The sequence below is a fragment of the Perognathus longimembris genome, chromosome 18 (assembly GCF_023159225.1).
Source record: "Perognathus longimembris pacificus isolate PPM17 chromosome 18, ASM2315922v1, whole genome shotgun sequence".
NCBI lineage: Eukaryota > Metazoa > Chordata > Mammalia > Rodentia > Heteromyidae > Perognathus > Perognathus longimembris.
Genome location: NC_063178.1, coordinates 41863801 through 41884957, shown reverse-complemented (window position 1 = coordinate 41884957; position 21157 = coordinate 41863801). Strand labels below are relative to the sequence as shown.

Below are 21157 nucleotides of genomic sequence, written 5' to 3'. Positions count from 1 at the left end.
TTTTGTGACTAGAAGGATGGTTAAAGGCCCAAGCCTTCTAAAATCTGTTTAAAAATGCCCTTAACCAGTCTGTGTAGAAATTTACAGGCAACAAGCAGGAAATGTGACAGCCTACCCAGGGAACTCTACTGAAGAATTATCCAGATGCAAACCATCTCTCCTGCTGGCCTGCTAATTTGGGATGGAACACACAGCCACTTCAGATCCACTGAAGCTGAGACTTTTATTGTTATTCATTTGTTATCTCATTCACGTGCCAGTAAGGTAAGGTTAAATAATATGATTTGATTTAATGGCACATGGATCCCATTCAGTCAGCTGTTCTTTAAGTGTTACAGCAAAACTCTGGCAACTACTTGTTGGTCAATTTTTAGCAACTTACAGGTAAACTCTACTCCTTTTGTTCTCCTGTTGCTTTATTTGGAAATAAAAAGGGGCTTTATTGGATAAGACTCCTTGGACAGTTAAAACAAGATCTCACCTCTTTTGGGTTAATAATAGCTAGTGAAAAGGTGCAAGAGCATCCTCCGTATACTTATTTTGGTCATATTTTGGGTCCTTATTATTTTACTAGTCAGAAATTACAGGTTAAGACTTCTCATTTGCATACTTTGCATGATTTTCAAAAATTTCTGCGAGATATTAATTGGCTTAGCCCTTATCTTAAATAGTCCACAGCTAAATTAAAACCCTTGTTTGATCTATTAAAGGGGGACCCTGACCCTACGTCTCCCAGAGAAATGACAACTAAAGTGGAAGAAGCCTTGAGCATAGTAAATTCTGCCATTTCTTCCCAACCTATAAATTATATTGATTACTCAGCCCCTTGGGAAGCTTATATTTTAACTACACCTCATTCTCCTATAGCGGTCCTCTGGCAGAAGGGACCCCTTTTGTGGCTTTCCTTGCCTGCTACTCCTTCAAAAGTGTTAACTCCTTATTATGAATTGGTAGCCACCTTAGTCCATATGTGCCGTGTGGAATCTTGTAAGTATCTTGGACGAGATCCACAGGTTATTTATATCCCCTATACTTTGCAGCAGCAAGAATGGCTTTATATTCATTGTGATTCCTGGGCCATTGCTTGGGCCAATTTTGTGGGCAAAATTTCACATCATTATCCCTCCAACAAGTTACTTCACTTTGCCTCTTCTTACACCTTTATATTTCCTCAGATTGTATCTCTATCTCCTCTCTCTATGGCTGCCTTGGTGTTTACAGACGGATCCTCTAAGGGAACAGAATCTCTTACTATTGATGGTGAAACTAGATCTTGGGACACTGGGCTTTCTTCTGCCCAGGAAGATGAACTTCAAGCAGTTTTAGAGGCCCTTACTCTTTTACCTACTAAAGCCTTTAATTAATATTCAGATAGTCATTATGTTATTCGAGCCATTCAGGTCATTGAAACTGTCCCTTTTCTTGGTACAGCTCATTCCACTATCCAAACTCTTTTTCGCCAGATACAACTTCTTCTTCGCTCTTGCACCTGTCCGTGCTTTTTTGGATTTATACGCGCCCATACTAAGCTTCCTGGACCATTAAGTGAGGGCAATGCTATTACGGATGAGGCTACCCAAATTTTTCTTTCTCAAATTGACTTGGCAAAGCAATCACATGCTGCCCACCATTAAAACAGTCGTGCCTTACGTCAGCAATTTCATATTACTCATGAGGCAGCTCGTCAAATTGTAAAAACTTGTCCCAACTGTGCTACTTTCCTGCCTGTGCCCTCCAATGGCATTAACCCTCGAGGCTTAGTGGCCAACCATGTTTGGCAAATGGATGTTACCCACATCCCCTCTTTTGGACAGCTCCGCTTTGTCCATGTTACAATAGACACTTACTCTAATTTTATTATGGCTACTCCTCTTAGCGGGGAAGCTGGCAAACATTGTATCTCCCATGCCTTACGCTGCTTTGCTACTATGGGACTTCCCAAACAAATTAAAACTGATAATGGTCCGGGATATATTGGGCGAGCTTTCCAAACTTTTTGCAAATCTTACCAAATTATTCACTCCACAGGAATTCCCTATAACCCTCATGGTCAAGGAATTGTCGAACGGGCCAACGGTTTGTTAAAACACCAAATTTCTAAATTAAAAGGGGGGGAACTATACCCCTTCTCTCCTGTTAATATACGTTTTCATGCTTTATTCGTACTAAATTTTTTAAATTTGGATTGCAATGGCCACTCCGCAGCACAGCAGTTCTGGGAAAAGAGAGAGCAAAGAGCTTTTGCCCAAGTTAAGTGGAAAGATCCTTTAACAAGTGCTTGGCACGGGCCCCATCCTGTATTGACACGGGGTCGAGGACATGTCTGTGTTTTTTCACAGGATGAAAATGATGCCCGCTGGCTACCTGAGAATTGTGTTCGGATTGTGGAAATTCATCAGAACGGTACAAGCGCTGACCCATTGGGCTTATGTGCCAGATCTACTGATTGTGCACCCTGCGACCTGGGAGGGAGCTGAGGTGTGAGTCCATGTCAACAGATCTGCGTACAGTATAGCTCCAGACCCTTTTGTCCAGCACGTTAAGATGGGAGATTTTGCAGCTTCTGGCTTTGGAACCCCTTTATGCTTTACAACTGACTCCAACAGTTATATTCCAGGCTGTACTGTAATGCAATCCATAAATCATAGAATTTGGATTCCTGATAATAGTCAAGTATATAATATACAAATGACTTCATTGCCTACTGGGTTTCCTGTACATGCCAATTCTACCTCGTCCTTCGTGATACCTCACTGCATCAACTCCTCTCAAATTGTGGAATCCACGGGAGAACTGCACCCTGTAAAGTCTAGACATGATCACCCTTTTATAACCAATATTTCAGGAAATAATTCTCAGCTGATGGACTGGTCTGGAGCTAATCTCACCAACAAGTTCAACCCAGGTCTGTGGTGGATGAATGGATGCCCTCAACGCCATGTCTGGATGTTAGTGGCTTCCCTAAACCATATCTCCTGGCCCACGTCTACTTCTTTAAAAAATATTATGAGTTGTAACACCCCCTTATGCTATTATGTATGGACCTTTTAATATTTCTATAGGAGCCATGTATTTCAATGTTACCTGCACTAACTGTTCTTTTACAAATTGCTTGTATAGTGGTCTTACTGATTCTGTAATTATTATTAAGCAACCACCATTTGTTATGCTTCCTGTAAACTTATCTGAAGCTTGGTATGAAGAAACAGGTAATCAAGTGTTAAAACATTTAAAAGAACTTATGCGCCCTATACGATTTGTAGGGCTATTAATAGCAGGAATTTTAGCCTTTATTTCCTTAGCTGCCTCTGCTGCAACGGCTACTGTGGCTTTAACACAAAATATTCAGACAGCTCACCATGTTAATCAGCTTGCTCATAATACCATGCAAGCCCTGCACTTTCAAGGCAGGATTGATGATAAGGTAGAACTAAAATTAGAAGCGTTGTATGAATCTGTGTTGTCACTGGGAGAACAAATTCGTGCCTTACAAACTTTGCAACGGGTGCGCTGTCATGCTGGGTTTGACTTTATTTGTGTGACCCTCCATAAGTATAATGGGTCGAGCTATCCTTGGGAACAGGTTGTAGCACATCTAAATGGTATTTGGCACCATAATAACTTGTCCTTAGATCTCTTTCAACTCCATAGACAAATAGCCGGACTAGAACAAGCTCCGCCTTTGGACTTTAAAGTGGAAGAAACAGCAAAAGAACTGTTTGAACAACTTCAACAGTATGTCCCTTCCTTAACTAACGTTAAGGGGCTGCTAATGACATTGCTCAGCCCAGGGATACTTTTGCTGATGGCTTGCCTATGCCTTCCTTGCATTGTACGCATATTGCAAAACTCTTTCATGAGTTTAGCCAGCCAGCTGCATAAGGTCAAGCTCCAAGTAAATGAATTTCCCCCAAGAGGAACCGCAGCCAGAGACAGGTATGAGGCAGTGCCAGCCTAAACCGACCTAAGACATGGGGCTTCTGCAATGCTCTGAAGTTGTTCCCTAAGACGGGTAAGGCAGGTTGGGGTACCCACCCCACCTAAGACAGGTGGGTTCGCTTCTTTTAATAAAAAGACAGGGGAATTGTCGGGAGCCGAGCTAGCAGCAAGCTCATCCTGACCTCTGGCTGTGCCGATGTCGCCAAGATGTCGGGAGGCAAACCTGCACCTAGGTTCATTATCACCTCTGGCTGTGCTGTTACCGCCAGGATATGCTAAAGGCAAGGACAATTGTTCACAGCCACTATCCGGAATTGCTTTGCTATGTCCCCACCTTGCTGTGTCCAATGGAGTAGATTCCTATGTTAATCAACCTTGTCCGGTGTTTACTGTGATGCTAAAGGAAAGGACAATTGTTCACCGCCACTATCCGGAATTGCTTTGCTATGTCCCCACCTTACTATGTCCGCTGGAGTAGATTCCTATGTTAATCAATCTTGTCCTATGTCTACTGTAATCAAATGTTGCAAACTTCAAAGCCTCTTTATGTTCTGGAATTTTAACAATCCTAGGCTATTCCCTGTTGGGTTCCATCTTCCCCCCTAGATGGAAGGGGCCTGAGGCACCTCCCCCAGCTGGGGAATGCAGCCCTTCCATCCTCTCTACATTGGAATCTGGAGAAACCGGTCGGGTAGAGAGACCCCCGACTTAGCTGGCAGCCAGCCTGGCGCCTACCAGCCCCGCCCTGGTTTGGCGCGCTCAGAGTGACGTAGCCCCTTGGAGGTCAAGTGACCAGCCCCTTGGAGGTCACCTGACAGCTCGTGGCCTATGGGAATCCTGGCCAACCCCCTTCCCCTGATCATCTACCCTCGCCCCTCTCTCAATAAAGTTAGTTCGCTCTTAGAAGCTGACCCGTGGTCTATGTCCGTGGCTCCCAGAGTAGGATAGCGGTCACATTGCCACGCGGGTCGCGTGCCCGCCAGGACGGAGACATCCCCACGTCTCACCCCGACAAACCTGCAGGCCGAGGGTTGGGGGAGAAGGCGATGCGAGGGTAATAAGAGAGAAAATAAGAATTTGAGCCTGAGCATAATAAGCAGTCCCCACACAGTGGCACCCACGTGGGTTGCACGAATCCACGCAAGAAAGCCCGGCTCCCGACCGGCCCTGACGGAAACAGGTTGGAAATCCTGAGACGCGCGATCCTCCCACCCCAGGTAAGAGGATGGGACAAGTCCAGAGTCGGCGAAACAATTCGCCCCCTAAGATCCTAAAGTTCACCCTCCAAAACGCAGGGATTAATATCTCAGAGCCCTGCGCCATACAAATTTGGGAGGAATTGACCCACAGGGTCCCGTGGCTAACTGGAGCCAACCCACTCTCGTGGGAAACTTGGGACCAACTAGAGCAGGATTTAACAGCACAATGGGGAAAACTCCCACTGCGAGCCATTAAGACTCTCAAGGCTTGCCTCTCTTGGGACCCGGGCGGGGAGCCCTGGATTCAGGAAAAGGTAGCCGGAGGGAATTTTGATCTGGAGTGGGCCCCGATGCCTACTCCAAAAAGCCCTGGGACTAAAGCTCGTTCGGTACCCAGGAATCCAAGCCGCGGCAGACAGGAGATGAGCAGAGCAGCTGCAGGCTTGCTACCCCTCCCCCATGTGAGACTCAGCTTGACTATACATATGCAGATTTCAGCAGCCGATTTTCTGCGGCGGTGGCGCCCCGCAGCAAAAAAAAAAAACAAAACTGGCCTGGCCACTTTTAAATTCAGAGGCCTTGAAGCTACAGATTTTCATGAGTCCAGGAGGACGGTTTTTGAGAGAGGCAGGCCGAACGTGTCCTGGACAAAACATCTGCTTTACAGCCTGACTTTTAGATTCCCCACCAACCAAGGCAATAAACAGCCTAAAGCCCCTTGCTGGGCAGTCCCTATTGCCAGAGACAGTAATCATGATATTTGGGAAAAAGTTCCGATTCTTAATTGATACAGGAGCAGATCGGACCATATGCATTTAATTGGACAACATTATTATTGGATCAGCAGATGCCCATGTGCTAGATTTGGCCTATAGCAAGGCCCAAACACTCCTTCAAAGAGGAGGGCTGCGTATAGCCAATGACAAGGTTCAGAAAGTATACCCCTTCAAGATCTTGGGGGCAGAGCTTAAACTAGACTCTGTATGCCTACTCAAGCCCATGTTAAACAGCCAATGAACTTGTTCTCTGATAGTCTGTATGTGGTTAACTTGCTACCCAACCTGGTATGTTAACATATCAAGTTGGATGGAAACCCAATCACTCCTCTGATGATCCAAGTCAGGTCTCTGTTAAAAGAGCGGAGTGAGCCTATTTTTTTACAGCACCTTCGTGGACACCAAGGACTGCCTGGGGACCTGGCACAAGGTAATCGTAGGGCCGACCAGCTGGCCACTAATGGAACCATCATAGCTCTGGCCATTGTACAACCTCAAAACCTCCAAATGGCCAAAGGGCTTCATGAGCGTACTCACTTAAATTGGAGAGGGTTACATCAGAGATTTCCTTCAATTCCTATAAAAGACTTAAAAAAGATTATAAGGACTTGCAAATCATGTATGCCTTTCGTGCAAGTCCCTCCCTTACAATCTCCAGGTGTGAATTCAAGAGGTTTAAGACCCAATTTAATTTGGCAGACTGATGTGACCCATTACGCCCCCTTTGGAAGGCTAAAATATATATTTATGTCCATTGACACCTGCTCTGGTGCATGTTGGGCCTCTCTGCATACCGGTGAAAGAGCACGGCATGCTGAAAGCCACTTCTTACAATGTTTTGCTATCCTAGGACTGCCTTTACAGGTTAAAACAGATAATGGACCTTGTTTCACCAGTAAGCCTTTACAGGCATTTTTCCAAATGTGGAATATTAAACATACCACTGGAATACCTTATAACCCAAAGGGTCAAGCCATAATTGAGAGGCATAATAGGACCCTGAAGGATCAATTATTAAAACAAAAAGGGGGGGGGAAGCCCCCAGGACCAGCTGAGGACAGCGATGTTTACATTGAATATTTTAAATTTCTCTAAGGACCAACCTCTGTCGGCTTTCCAGAGACACTGGTCAAGCCAAACACCCTACTTAAAAGTGGAGGCCCGGTGGAAGGATTCTCTGACAGGGGCGTGGCGTGGACCCGACCCAATTATCAGCGCAGGAAGGGGATTCGCCTGCGTCTTCCCTACTGGGGAACCGAATCCAATCTGGATACCAGCTAGAGATGTAAAATATTGTCCAACAGAATGACCACCCAAGGGCACCTGCCCTTGAGGGATGTCTCCCCTTGTTTCCTCTCAGGAAAGCAAAGACCGAGGTGGAATTTTCTAAGGAGAAACGGGAAAGCCTGCCTGCACCAGCGATGGACCTGGACCCAGTGTCGGCCCTGTTTCTTCCCTGGACCCTGCCTGACGCCCTTTGGAGTAACGATTGCTGTGGCAGCATGGCCCACAGCCTTGCACAAGGACCAAAGGGAAATTTTGCACGGTTGTCCCCCTCTTCGCTCCCCCCTTTGCTGCTTATCTTAGGGGTCCCCATTGGAGGGAAATAGGAGCTAAAGGACTTGGACACTTTAATGTTTTATTATAAATGTTTATAATAAGTAAGGTATTGGCACCTTGCTGTAATGTTTACTGTGAAGTGTTTACTAACCTCAGTTGTTAAGTTACCAGCATCCTGGCTGCCACATCACCAGGACCTGAACCTGCCCCTCTACCTCACCATTGAGGGAAGGAAGAGCCACCTGTGCTGCCTTGAGCGACACCAGACTGGACCAGAATTCCTGTTTTCCGTGGACTGACCCCGATAAGAGACCCTCCATTGCCTTGTGCCTTGTTGTAATTACTCATGTGTTACAATTGCTCATGTGTTACAGTTGCTCATGTTTGCATTTGCCTTGTATTACGATTGCTTATGCTCATGTCTGCTTTATGCTCCCATTTACCTTATGTTTACATTGGGTCTCTTGTTGTAAGCGATGGACCAGAGCTATCTAGGTACCAAGTGGCCTTTGGCCTCTTAGCCATATAAGAACCCCAAGAGGCTCGTCACTCAAACCCTAGGACCTGCTGCTCAGTAAGGTCCGCCAGCACCGGAAAAAATTATCGGGCTCTCTTTCGAGTGCCAATCCCACTCTCCCCAAGGCCTCTCATCGGGCCCGCCAGCCCGGCAGGAAGGTCAGCCTGAAGAGCTAGGGCATTAGCCCAAGACGGGTAAGACTCCCCTTGGGGGGGGGGCAACCTAAGACATGGCGCGCTATCGAGTAGGGCGCCTCCTGCTGTTCGAAAAAAAAAATATAAAAGAGGCAGATGTTGGGGTCCATCTTCCCCCCCTAGATGGAAGGGGCCTGAGGCACCTCCCCCAGCTGGGGAATGCAGCCCTTCCATCCTCTCTACATTGGAATCTGGAGAAACCGGTCGGGTAGAGAGACCCCCGACTTAGCTGGCAGCCAGCCTGGCGCCTACCAGCCCCGCCCTGGTTTGGCGCGCTCAGAGTGACGTAGCCCCTTGGAGGTCAAGTGACCAGCCCCTTGGAGGTCACCTGACAGCTCGTGGCCTATGGGAATCCTGGCCAACCCCCTTCCCCTGATCATCTACCCTCGCCCCTCTCTCAATAAAGTTAGTTCGCTCTCAGAAGCTGACCCGTGGTCTATGTCCGTGGCTCCCAGAGTAGGATAGCGGTCACATTGCCACGCGGGTCGCGCGCCCGCCAGGACGGAGACATCCCCACGTCTCACCCCGACAAACCTGCAGGCCGAGGGTTGGGGGAGAAGGCGATGCGAGGGTAATAAGAGAGAAAATAAGAATTTGAGCCGGAGCATAGAAAGCAGTCCCCACAATTCCCTGGTTCCAAAACTGCATATAAGCTGGGAGTGAGAATAAACTGTTGCTGTAGTCTTGAGGTTCAACCTTACAGCTGCAGACCTCCCGTACCCCATCTTTGTCTCTTGTCTTTTTTCTCTTGCCTTATTTTTCCTTTTCCTTAATCCTCGCCGCCCCTCAGTCAGGATTCCTGTTTCCCTACCGGCTGGCCTTGCAGGGGCCATCTTCACTTGCTGCCCGAACTCACACCCATTTCAGGAGCGCCATGTCTACCTGGACGAGCCCATCAAAATTGGTTGCTTGGTGGCACGTTGTCGATCGGCGCAGAATAATGCCACCTTCGATTGCAAAGTGCTGTCAAGGGACCACGCTCTCGTCTGGTTTGATCACAAGATCATCAAGTTTTATCTCCAAGACACTAAAAGTAGTAATGGCACTTTTATAAATAGCCAGAGATTGAGTCGAGGCTCTGAAGAAAGTCCACCATGTGAAATTCTTTCTGGTGACATTATCCAGTTTGGGGTAGATGTGACAAACACATGGAAAGTTACTCATGGGTGTATTGTTTCCATGATAAAACTTTTTCTACCAGATGGCATGGACGCCCGGCTCCGCTCAGACGTCATCCATGCCCCATTACCAAGTCCTGTTAACAATGTTGCTGCTAACACTCCCAGTATGTACTCTCAGGAACTATTCCAACTTTCTCAGTGTCTACAGGAGACCTTACATCGGGAACAGATGTTGGAACAGAAGTTAGCCATGCTTCAGCGGCTACTAGCCATCACCCAAGAGGCTTCAGATGCCAGTTGGCAGGCTTTGATAGATGAAGATAGACTCTTATCACGGTTAGAAGTTATGGGAAACCAATTACAGGCATGCTCCAAAAATCAAACAGAAGATAGTTTACGGGAGGAACTTAATAGCATTACAAGAAGATAAACACCACTATGAGACAACAGCCAAAGAGTCCCTGAGGCGGGTTCTTCAGGAGAAAATTGAAGTCGTTAGAAAACATTCAGAAGTTGAGTGAAGTCTGAGTAATGTACCCACCTAAAAGAAATGAATGAACGGACTCAGGAAGAATTAAGAGAGTTAGCCAATAAATATAATGGAGCAATTAATGAGATTAAAGATTTATCTGATAAATTAAAGGTGGCAGAAGGAAAACAAGAAGAAATCCAACAGAAAGGACAAGCTGAGAAGAAAGAACTGCAACATAAAATAGATGAAATGGAAGAAAAAGAACAGGAGCTCCAGGCCAAAATAGAAGCTTTACATGCTGATAATGATTTCACCAATGAAAGGCTCACAGCTTTACAAGGGATACAAGTTGATGACTTCTTACCTAAAATAAATGGGAGCACAGAAAAAGAGAAGCTGATCGTCGAGGGGCATCTAACCAAAGTGGTAGAAGAAACAAAGCTTTCAAAAGAAAACCAGGCAAGAGCACAGGAATCAGACTTATCAGATACTCTGAGTCCAAGCAAGGAAAAGAGCAGTAAGGACACAACGGATGCCCAGATGGATGAGCAAGATCTAAATGAACCTCTTGCTAAAGTGTCTCTACTAAAAGATGACTTACAGGGGGCACAGTCAGAAATTGAGGCAAAACAAGAAATTCAGCATCTTCGCAAGGAATTGATTGAAGCTCAGGAGCTATCTAGAACAAGTAAACAAAAATGCTTTGAAATTCAAGCTCTTTTGGATGAAGAAAGAAAAGCCTATGGAAATCAAGTTGAGGAATCCGCTAACCAAATACAGGTTCTTCACGCCCAACTGCAGAGGTTACACATCGATATTGAGAATCTCCAAGAGGAGAAGGATGGCGAAATCACAAGCACTAGAGATGAATTGCTGAGTGCACAAGATGAAATTTTGCTCCTTCATCAAGCAGCAGCAAAGGCTGCCTCTGACAGAGACAATAACATTGTTTCTTTACAAGAAGAGCTTAAGAAGGTGCAAAATGAACTTGAGCAGTGGCAGAAAGCAGCATCTGAATATGAGAAAGAAATCGCCAGTCTGCAAAACAGTTTTCAAGTCAAATGTCAACAGTGTGAGGACCAGCGGAGAGAGGAAGCCACAAAGTTGCAAGGTGAACTAGAGAAGCTGAGAGAGGAATGGAATGTATTGGAAACCGAATGCCATTCTCTAAAAGAGCAAAATGTTTTGCTGTCATCAGAACTGCAGCGTCAAGAAAAAGAATTGCACAATTCTCAAAAGCAGAGTTTAGAGCTCACAAGTGATCTCAGCATCCTTCAGATGACCAGGAAAGAGCTTGAGAACCAAGTGGGATCCTTGAAAGAACAACATCTTCGAGACTCGGCTGATTTAAAGACTTCTCTGTAAGGCTGAAAACCAAGCAAAGGATGTACAGAAAGAGTATGAAAAGACACAGACTGTACTCTCAGAACTGAAGTTGAAGTTTGAAATGACTGAGCAGGAAAAGCAATCAATCACAGATGAGCTCAAACAATGTAAAGACAACCTGAAGCTGCTCCGAGAGAAAGGAAATAATCCTTCCATATTACAACCCATCCCAGCCGTATTCATCGGCCTATTCCTGGCTTTCCTGTTTTGGTGTTTCGGTCCATTGTGGTAGAGAAAGAAACCCTGGCCCTGGATGCCCATGTTGGCTGCCCTGGTTGCGGTGACAGCCATCGTGCTGTATGTGCCAGGTCTGGTCAGAGCTTCTCCGTGAGAGTGTTTCTTGAGTCTGTACACCGCCATTCCTCTAGAAGCTGGCATCACACTCATGCTGGAGACAAACAGAACCATTTTCTTCCTTTTTACCTCTTAAATCAGCAAAGTGCAAGAATAAAGCTATAGGGTCATTGCTTTAAATTATATAAAGTGTATCTGTCTATAGAGAGGATATAAAAGTGTGACTTTATTCTACTGAAAGCAATAATTTGCTTGCAATTTTTCATGTAATTTTTAAATTAGTATGTTGAGATTCTGAATATTATGGTGGCCTAAAGTAGGCTTCTTGGTACACCAAATTATTTATACCATTAAATTTTGGGTATTTTACTCTGAATTCTGATGGCCAGATAATTCATTTTTCCGATTTGATAACTACCCAAACCAAACAAGCAACATATACATGGGAAGAGAGGCCCTGTGTGTTCAGTGCCTATCAGTTTGAAATGTATACACACATATATAGATATATTTTTTACATATTTATGCCATTTTTACTTGTTATAAAAGCACTGAGCTATTGGGAACAAGATTTAGAGACAACTATTTGTGTGATTTTTTTTAAGGAAAAATACATTTGGATAATATTCTGTTATAGTGATAATTTGGGGAATATGTGCACATTTGTACAGCCTTAATGTGACTTGAATATGTAGAGGACATCAACTTAGAAAAACTTTCCATGAGTGTGTGTATTTTCTTGAGCGAACTGAAGTATTTTGGGAGCAAAAACAGTAATTACACAGTTTCAGTGCAGTCAACCAAACTGTTGAGTCAATTGGAATGTAATTTATTAAACCTCATGTATTTAAAGAGATATTTTCTTTAAAAGCCAAGTTACTTTCTCATATACAACATTTTAGAAAGCATGATTTTTTTCCTGTCATCTTTTCCTCCAAGCATGTTTAATTGAAGAAAGAATTATATCTTTTTAGATAAGCTTTTATTGACTTAATTTGGTTATGATGTTTCCGAACTAATTCACATCAAGGTGAGCTCTTGTTACCTACCCACAGATTTCTGGTCAGGTATACAAATGGTTATTTTCTTTTGTTCTTGTTAATTGGGACTTTATGTTAATTAGAAGCACTGTTTCCAAGATTGGTAGTGTTCCAATCACAGTGAAGCACCTAAACACTGCTTGATATTATAAATTTTAAAACACAGAAGTGAAAGCTTAGCTATGGTTATGTGCAGCACCATAGTTATGTCAGTAAACTTTATTTAGGTCAAAGAATGTCCTAAGCCATCGGTAAAGACTGGGGGTGGGGGTTGGGGAAAGTCAGTAATTTAGATTCAATGTTCTGTGGAAATACATAGATCTAGGCAGATGATGAAATGGGAGTTTAGGGTATAATTTGCCTTGTGATGTTTGCCAGTCATTGTTTATATTTTAAAAGTTATGTTTTTAAGCAACTCGGGATTGCTGTTGGGAGGAACACTAGGTTTATGGAGGAATTAGTCACAAATGACTTATAGAAAATACTGTCATATAGTTGATTTCATCATTTTCTGTTGCAGGAAGCCACTACACCACAGAATGCTAATATGCCAGTGGTACCCAGTACCTCTTGTACATAGGTTATTGCAAATATTGTTCTGAAATGCTTAACTTCAAAATTACATTTTTAAAGTAAATAATTGTTTGAAATCTATTTTGTAAAGATATAAAGTGCAATAGAATTTCTGGAGTACAGATTAAACTATTTGCACTAAAAAAAAAAAGAATGTAGATTAAGTCACTCCTGGGGGACACAGAATTACAAACTGAAAAATGGAAAAAAGAAGATCTTAGCTATATAATCAGAGTAATGTAGATCTAGAATCAGGTAAGATGATAAAGTGATTTGGGGGAAAAGTCTTAGTTGTTTGGCCTTTTCCCTGAATTTGCCCCTCATGAACACTTGCCTGCCATGGTGTGTATCTGACTATCTAACAACTGGGCTTCACTCTGTGCCACATAACCTTAGCCTTTTCCTGAGTACATTAGCCATGCCAGACATTTTATGAGATGATAATCATCAGTAAGCTCCAGCTCTCCTAACATCACTGTAACCACAAGAAGCCCATAACATCAAACCAACCAGCAATGTAATAGGACCAAGTTATGTTTGTTTTTGCACTTAATAAAATCCAATTTCTGCCTAATATGTTCCCATCACTGGGAAACTCATCAGAAACAAAAGTGTGAGACAAGAAATATGACATCAGTCAATGATTACAAGACCAATTTTATGCAGAACAAATAATATCCTTTAAGACTTCCAAGTAGACTCATAAATCCATAAAATGTTTCATAGCATTTAACCTTTCCCTACCCATAAGGCAAATGCTTACTGACTAAACACGGGTTAGTCAACATGATAAATAATTAAATCAGTGAAATAAAACCTTATCTGAATTCTTGGTGTGTTTTGAACTTCATTGGCTTTCTCACCATCATCCTAACACAGTTCTATTTCTCAGTAAGAAACTTCATTCTTTAGTAGCTCTATAGTTCCTAACATCACACTGAAAGCCTTCAGCAATGTCAAACACAAAGATGAATGGCTTAACTGTCATTAATGTGTCTACCCATAACCCATCTGGAATGCAGAAAAAAGTCTTGAGAAACGCCTAAGCAGATGATGACTCACAGTTGTGTGATCTGTGCCCTGTGGGGCACAAAAAATGAGCAAGGTCTTGACAAACAAAAAGAAAAAAACCACATTCAGAGCTCAGATTGTGCACAAAAAAAATTAGGTATTTTTACAGACCTTTAAAAGAATTTGAAGTCACAGTGCATTATATAGTTTTATCTTGTAACTTGTATTTCATCGGTGTACTAATTTCTCTTGAAATCATTAAGGATAGTAAGTCAAATGCCAACCAAAGCAACACACAGGCTCAGGTGTACCCACATCTACCAATCCCATACCTTATCTGATAGGTAAACACCCCTTCCCACAGGGCACCACGACAGTGAAGAAAGCTGAGAGAATTATAACCACTGTAAAAGTTGAAGATGACTGTGATTTTGCCTGAAACATCATCTGTCATTATCAAGAACCTCTCTATGAAAAAAGTTTCATGTAAGGAATAGTTAGTTTAAATTAGAAGATAATCTTTATAAATTTGTTTGATTATTAGAAGGTACAATTCTGAGTTAGAGTTGTCACCTACAGAGGAAAATTGTATGGCAGTAAATGTCTGCCATACATTTTAAGAGATGATTTCAATTTCCCACAATGTGAAAGGCATTTCCAGAAGTTACTTGGAAAGACTTTTTCTCTTTGTGAAGACTGGTTATCAAGATCTTTGAAGTTGGATAAAGCAGAAAATATTCCATTAGGCATGTGATCTGCCTTGAGCCTTCAAGAATAAAGATAAAACATCAATTCCATTTAAAAAATCCAGTCTGTCTAGGGAGACAGAAGAGAGGCTTGATTCCACTGGGAAGCAACTTGGGTTGTTTGCTTGACTTTTAAGGAAGTAATCCAAATTTAGAGATAGAAAAATATGTAACTGAAACCTTATACAGTTTAAGCAATGAGAACCGAATAGTCAAGGACAAGGAATTAGTTACCATATCCTCCTTAATTAAAAAAAAATGAAACTCAAAATAGTATAATAGAAACTAGAATATATTATAACTTCCTTGACTTAAATGCATATATAACCTACAGTTTGCTTTTAGGAGAGCTAATAAAGATCAACTAAGATTTCTTGATGCCATTCAGATTATGGAATAATTTTGCTTTCAAGATTTTTATTTACCTTTTGTCTAAAACATCCTAAGCAGAGATATAAATTCCTTTCACCAGGAAATGAAGTATGTGACTAAGTATGCAAATGGAATCAGATTTTTCCCAGAAAATGGTATCCATCGACTCATAGGCATCAGAATTGCTGAAAAATACCAATTCCCAATTCAATAGTTCTCAGGTGTCCTTCCTTTTAACCAATTTATAAAAAGATTAAATTTCCCAGGTTTGCAGGAATTACTTCAGTCCCATTATAATTTGAAAGAGTAATCCACAACCTCCTCGATCTTACTTTTTCCTCCCCCATCTCATTTTTATAATCTGACCAAAGCTCCCTAAGTCCATCACAAGACTTTGACGGAAATACTTATGAGGCACTTGGGCACATACACCTTCCTGGTTCTAGAAAGAACTCTGGATATACAGCATAGGTATTCCATAGGTGAACACAAAGTCTGAAAGCACACCCCCCAAAACAATTACCTAAGAGAAAAACAAGTCAGATGGGAATTTTTATATGATATATGAATCACTGAACTATAACACAGTGGGATGAAACTGAGAATTGTTTAAGAAATAAGCAAGGGCAGACATGATGATACAAGCCTATAAATCCAGTTATGCAAGAGGAAGTGATATAATCACAATAGTCTGAGACCATCCCTGGGCAAAAAGAATGAGATCCTATCTGCAAGATACAATAAAATGCAAAGGGCTAGAAGCTTGTCTCAAGGGTAGAAGGCTTGCCTCTCTAGTACAGAAAGTAAAAGAAAGGAAGGAAAAGGGGGAGGGAGGAAGGAAGGTGGGATAGATAGTTGAATCACATGCACCAGGCTACGAACACAGAGACGCAAAAAGTAACAGTGAAAAAGTATAATATAGAAAATTAGTATGAAACAAGATACAGATATAAAGTTGTGTTTATCTTCTTCAACAGTGCTTGTTTAAGTGTAATGAAATATGTAGATTTCCAGTTGTATGGATATGTTAAATGTAAGGAAACCCAAACAATTGTATGGAAAGTGATCAAATAAGATCTGAACCAAAATAAGAAGGTCCTTAAATGCAAAGAAATGGTACCATAAAACATATTATTTTCCCTCAAATAAGAACATATGATTAATAGAATTAAAAATAAAATCTTAACGGAACTTTCATCAGAATTAAATAGAGTCATTGGGGACTTATAATAAAACCTGCTGCCCAACAATAGCCATGTAGAAAAATATCAGGGGCTTAACATGGTATAAGGCTAATGTGTCATTACCGATTAGTATGTTTGGGTATCAAAATAATGATCAGTGATGTGAGAGAAAAATACTCAAAATGGATCTTACTACGTATAAAAAGTCCTAGCTTTCAAATGAATATGTTGAAAAATACAAACATTATCAAATACAAAAAACAAACGCCACCTCAATTATAGGCTTAACCAAAAGTAGAAAGGTGACAGCATTTATGACTAGAAGAAAACGGAACCACATTTGTGTCTCACTTGAAATAAAGAAATTAATATAGTGTAAGCAATATCAAAGTGTATTTGGATTGTTAGATATGTCTACTCCTAAAATACAGGCTTCTTCTAATATAGCCAATATATGTAATGTTCCAAACACTGAAAGTATTCTTCACGTATAAACATACCAGGCTATATAATGTAAGAAGCTTCTATAGCCTGGGAGTCTTGGCTAAGGTCCTAAAATGGAAAGAATGTCCATACATTCCACAAAGAGGCGCCAGACGGTCCAATCCAGCCCTGTGCACACAAATCCAAGCAGGTCCTCACCTCGGCTGCTTCCCCAGTGCCAGCGAAGATGCAGCGCGAACAACGTGAAGTTGGCAAGGGAACTTTCTAGAACGTTGGCTAATCTGGAAGAGGAAGGTGAGGCTTTTCACACTGTGTTCAAGAATCAGCCCACGTGAGAGAAAAACCAGCTACTGGGTATCTGGGAAACAGGACAATGTGTCCGATTACTAGAGAGCCAGCTGAGCGACTTGTCCCTTATCTTCTGCTCTTGCTCAAGGCCTTGAGGGAAAAGGATGTGAGAGAAACGTAAAGGAACAGACAAACCACAAAAAGTATCCCTCTTCCCACCCCACAGGTCATGCCTGAGTCAGACGGATGGAGAGACAGATGCTTCCAATGGAAGAAGGCAAAGTTATGCTGTGCCATGACACTAAACAATTACAGGGGCTGGGGATATAGCCTAGTGGCAAGAGTGCCTGCCTCGGATACACGAGGCCCTAGGTTCGATTCCCCAGCACCACATATACAGAAAACGGCCAGAAGCGGCGCTGTGGCTCAAGTGGCAGAGTGCTAGCCTTGAGCGGGAAGAAGCCAGGGACAGTGCTCAGGCCCTGAGTCCAAGGCCCAGGACTGGCCAAAAAAAAAAAAAAAAAAACAATTACAGTCCTCATGCCCAAGTCTTGTTCTGACAGTACTTCTGAAAAAGCCAAGGTTGATCTGAGAGATCAGCCTGTTCAAGGGCAAGGTAGAGAAAGGAGAAGCCTGTTTCCTGTCCCTTCCTACCTATGCTACCCTTTCTCCTCTGCTTTATCTGACATTGTCCACATTGTTCCTCTGGAAATTCTTCCCAGTGTTCTACTCATATCTTTGTTAAACCCACTTCCATAATGCCTCTCCTATGTCTCTGTGTAAATGGATCTTTTCTTTTGTGTTTCCAAAGACCTTAACCCCAAGTAATCAAACCACATTGTACCCCACAGGGCAATCAATCTCCCCAGAAGCAAGGAGATCCTGTAAGACATTCATGCTTCGTTTGTCTTTTATTCTAAGAGATTAGGGCACAGCCTCCCACTCACGCAAAAGGCTGAGTGCTGGCTCAATACATTCCTGGGAAGTGGATCTGTGCAGGAAATCAGTCATTGTCTCTAGGACCTTGTTACCCCATGTGGTACAGGGTGCTTCCAGGAAGGAAATCCAGATGACACCCCATACGCAGTGGAATGCTGCCGCTAATCTCCTGATGACCTAGTACAAGAGTGAAGACATCTGATTCATCGAATTCTAGGGACGTGGAGATGCTGCAGGCGCTGTGCTTGATGCAGACAACCATGAAGCTGCTGCATGTGTCAACTTCCAGGTAGGAGAATTGGTGGCACAGCTCTTCCCTGACCTCCAGGACGCAGATCTCAGAGGGGGAGAGCAAGGGGGTTTCCACTGGCTGACAGCACCTGCCATTTAACCCAGCCTTGGAAGCATTCCGCATGGAGCCTCGCTCTCTGCACAAGAAGATACAGAAACAGAAGTGGGCGCAATTTGAGGGCATTAAGGCAGGCTCTGGCAGCAACACCAGATCCTTCATGGATACCTATGGCTGAGTGTGTGTGCTGGTTGCATACATCCAAATAGAACCAGCTGGTTTCATAATAGCGTTTCCCAGACCCCGTCTAAACATACAAGTACCACAGTAGCCCAAGGAGGCCTGAACGCCCTGAGATAGGCCATGCTCGAGCAGGCTCCTTCCTGGCTTTAGGGTTGCACATTACTGGGAGAACGTCTTCTCTGGAAACATTCACACTGCAAATTCTTTAGCTGCCATTTTGAAATGTAAGGCCTTGGCCTTTTCTGATTTTATCAACCTATCTTTCTTAGGATCTGTGACCATTCCTTTGATACGTAGTTATCAAAAAAGACCATCCTTAGCCAGGCGCTGGTGCCTCATGCCTGTAATCCTAGCTACTCAGGAGGCTGAGATCTGAGGATCCAGGTTCAAAGCCAGTCCAAGCAGGAAAGTTCCTGAGACACCTATCTCCAATAAACTACTCAGAAAAGGCTGGAAGTGATGGTGTGGCTTAAGTGGTAGAGTGTTGGCATTGAGCAAAAGAAGCTCAGGGACAGTGTCCAGGCCCTGAGTTCAACGCCCAAGACTGACACACAAAAAAGGAAGGAAAACAAGAAAGAAGGAAAGAGTGAGAGAGAAAGAGAGAAGGAAGGAAGGAAGGAAGGGAGGAAGGGAGGGAGGGAGGGAGGGAGGGAGGGAGGGAGGGAGGGAGGGAGGGAGGGAGGGAGGGAGGGAGGGGGAAAGCCGGATGGACAATCCCTATCTCCCAGTCTCTGAGAGAGGAAGAGCACAACTTCTATACTCTACACTTTTCAACACAGAAAGCCACAGTACTTGGATCAATCTTGTATAGTACAGCCTCAGCACCTTTCCACTAGCTGAATCCAATGTTTATAAACTCCTCTGCTTTTTATTTCTTAATCTCTCTCCCCCATCTACACACTGCTGATTAAGTTTTTTTTAGCCGTTTAACTCTATATAGTGCAATTTTTCTTTGATTCACTTTATAGGTCTTCAGCCATGCACAGTGGTACGAATAGTTGTGACTAGTAGTTATTCTATAACATTCCTTGGTACTATAAACCAGTTATTTTCAACCAAAGTCAATGTTGCTGCCCAGGGGAAATTTGGCAAAATCTGAAGAGATTTTTTTGGTGCCCACAACTGTTAGAAAAAGGAGCAAGTTTTGCTATTGCAATTTATTCCTTAATAAAGACCACAAGTGTGCGGAGCATTTCACAGTTCCCAGAGCAGCTCTTTACCACAGGATTAATTAATTAACATTGAATGCTATGGCTGGAAGTAAAGTGGGAGAAAATACATGTAATATGCATTAAAGACTCAAAGTGAGATATAAACTATGTCCTATAATCATATTTTTAATAAAAGGACAGGCATTCTAATAGAAGAATGGGTGAAAGATCTGGTTAGGTATTTTACAAAGGAAGATATCCAGATGGCCATGAAACATCTGAAAATGTACAAGGTCATGAATCACTGGTGAAATGACACACACGGAAGTGACTATGAGATACCACTCTCTTCACAAGTGCAGCTACCATGACGAAGACTTGGAAATATGGGCAAAGTAGTCAAGCAAATAAGCAAGCGTGCATTGCTATTAGGATGGAAAACTTACAACCACTTTAGAAAAATAGTCAGGCGTCATCAACTAAGACTTCACACAGCTTCACAATCAGTTCATACCTACGTGTGCGTTCATGTGTCCTTCAAAATACTAGCCAAGACCTGAGGCAAATGTCCATTGAAGAAAAATGGATGGAGCCATTATGGTGAATTCATTCTAGGCAAACAGAAGGAGCAGATGGTCGCCTAACTCTCCAAACATTGATGAACTATATGAACACAATGTTGAATGGGCATAACACATTTCCTGCTGTGGAATTCAACTTTCTAAAATGTTCAGGACCAGACGAACCCCATCAGCAGTGTGATAAGTCAGATGACAATGCTTGAAAAGAAGGAAGACAGAAGCGTCAGGTATTGGTCCCTGATCATCCAGCTGTATCAACGTGTGCAAAATTGTAAATTTACAGTTTGTGTGGAGTTTCGTGTCATGGTTCTACTTCAATAAAAATATCTTTAAAAGTTCAAAAGGTATTTCAAGACCAAACTCCTTCTCTGCACATCATTATTTTTATGAGATTTTGAGATCCTGATAATCAAATTACAAGCGTGCTGAGTCACTTCAGACTCTTAATCCACAAGAAGGTATTTCTTTGCAAGAAACTAATTAGATGCTTAATTAGCCCACACAGACTAATGAACTGCCACTCTGCCATGATCATATTCAAAATAAAATTTCCCTGACAATAGGTGTAAATCCAGGACTGTAGCTTCTTTGTAAGACGGAGACAGTGCTTATGTCAAGAAACCACTCTGACAGAAAAGATTCTAGCTCCTTCTTTCTGAGCAAAATGCTAGTGAACAGATACCATCTTCAACAATAAACTGCGCATGGTGGCAAAGCTGTGGTTCCAAGTAGGTGTTCAGTTAGGTAGGATTGTTATTCAGTCTGGCCCTGGGAGCTGGGAGGGTGGAAAGAAGAAACTCCGTGGAAATGAGAAATATAAGGGACGAGATGAGTAAGT

General features: G+C 42.8%; 2 protein-coding genes across 2 annotated transcripts; both read left to right on the top strand.

Moving 5' to 3' along the window:
- The first annotated feature begins 9364 nt into the window (after positions 1 to 9364).
- On the top strand, positions 9365 to 9736 carry LOC125367182 (sarcolemmal membrane-associated protein-like). Its single transcript, XM_048367805.1, has one exon. It carries the CDS (start codon positions 9365 to 9367, stop codon positions 9734 to 9736), a length of 372 nt encoding a protein of 123 aa, XP_048223762.1.
- An 87-nt stretch (positions 9737 to 9823) lies between these two features.
- LOC125367181 (sarcolemmal membrane-associated protein-like) lies at positions 9824 to 11833 on the top strand. The gene is given in 3 exon segments (XM_048367804.1): positions 9824 to 10118; positions 10170 to 11133; positions 11135 to 11833. Coding segments are annotated over 3 exon segments (1488 nt in total). The 5' UTR covers positions 9824 to 9856; the 3' UTR covers positions 11397 to 11833.
- Positions 11834 to 21157: the final 9324 nt, after the last annotated feature.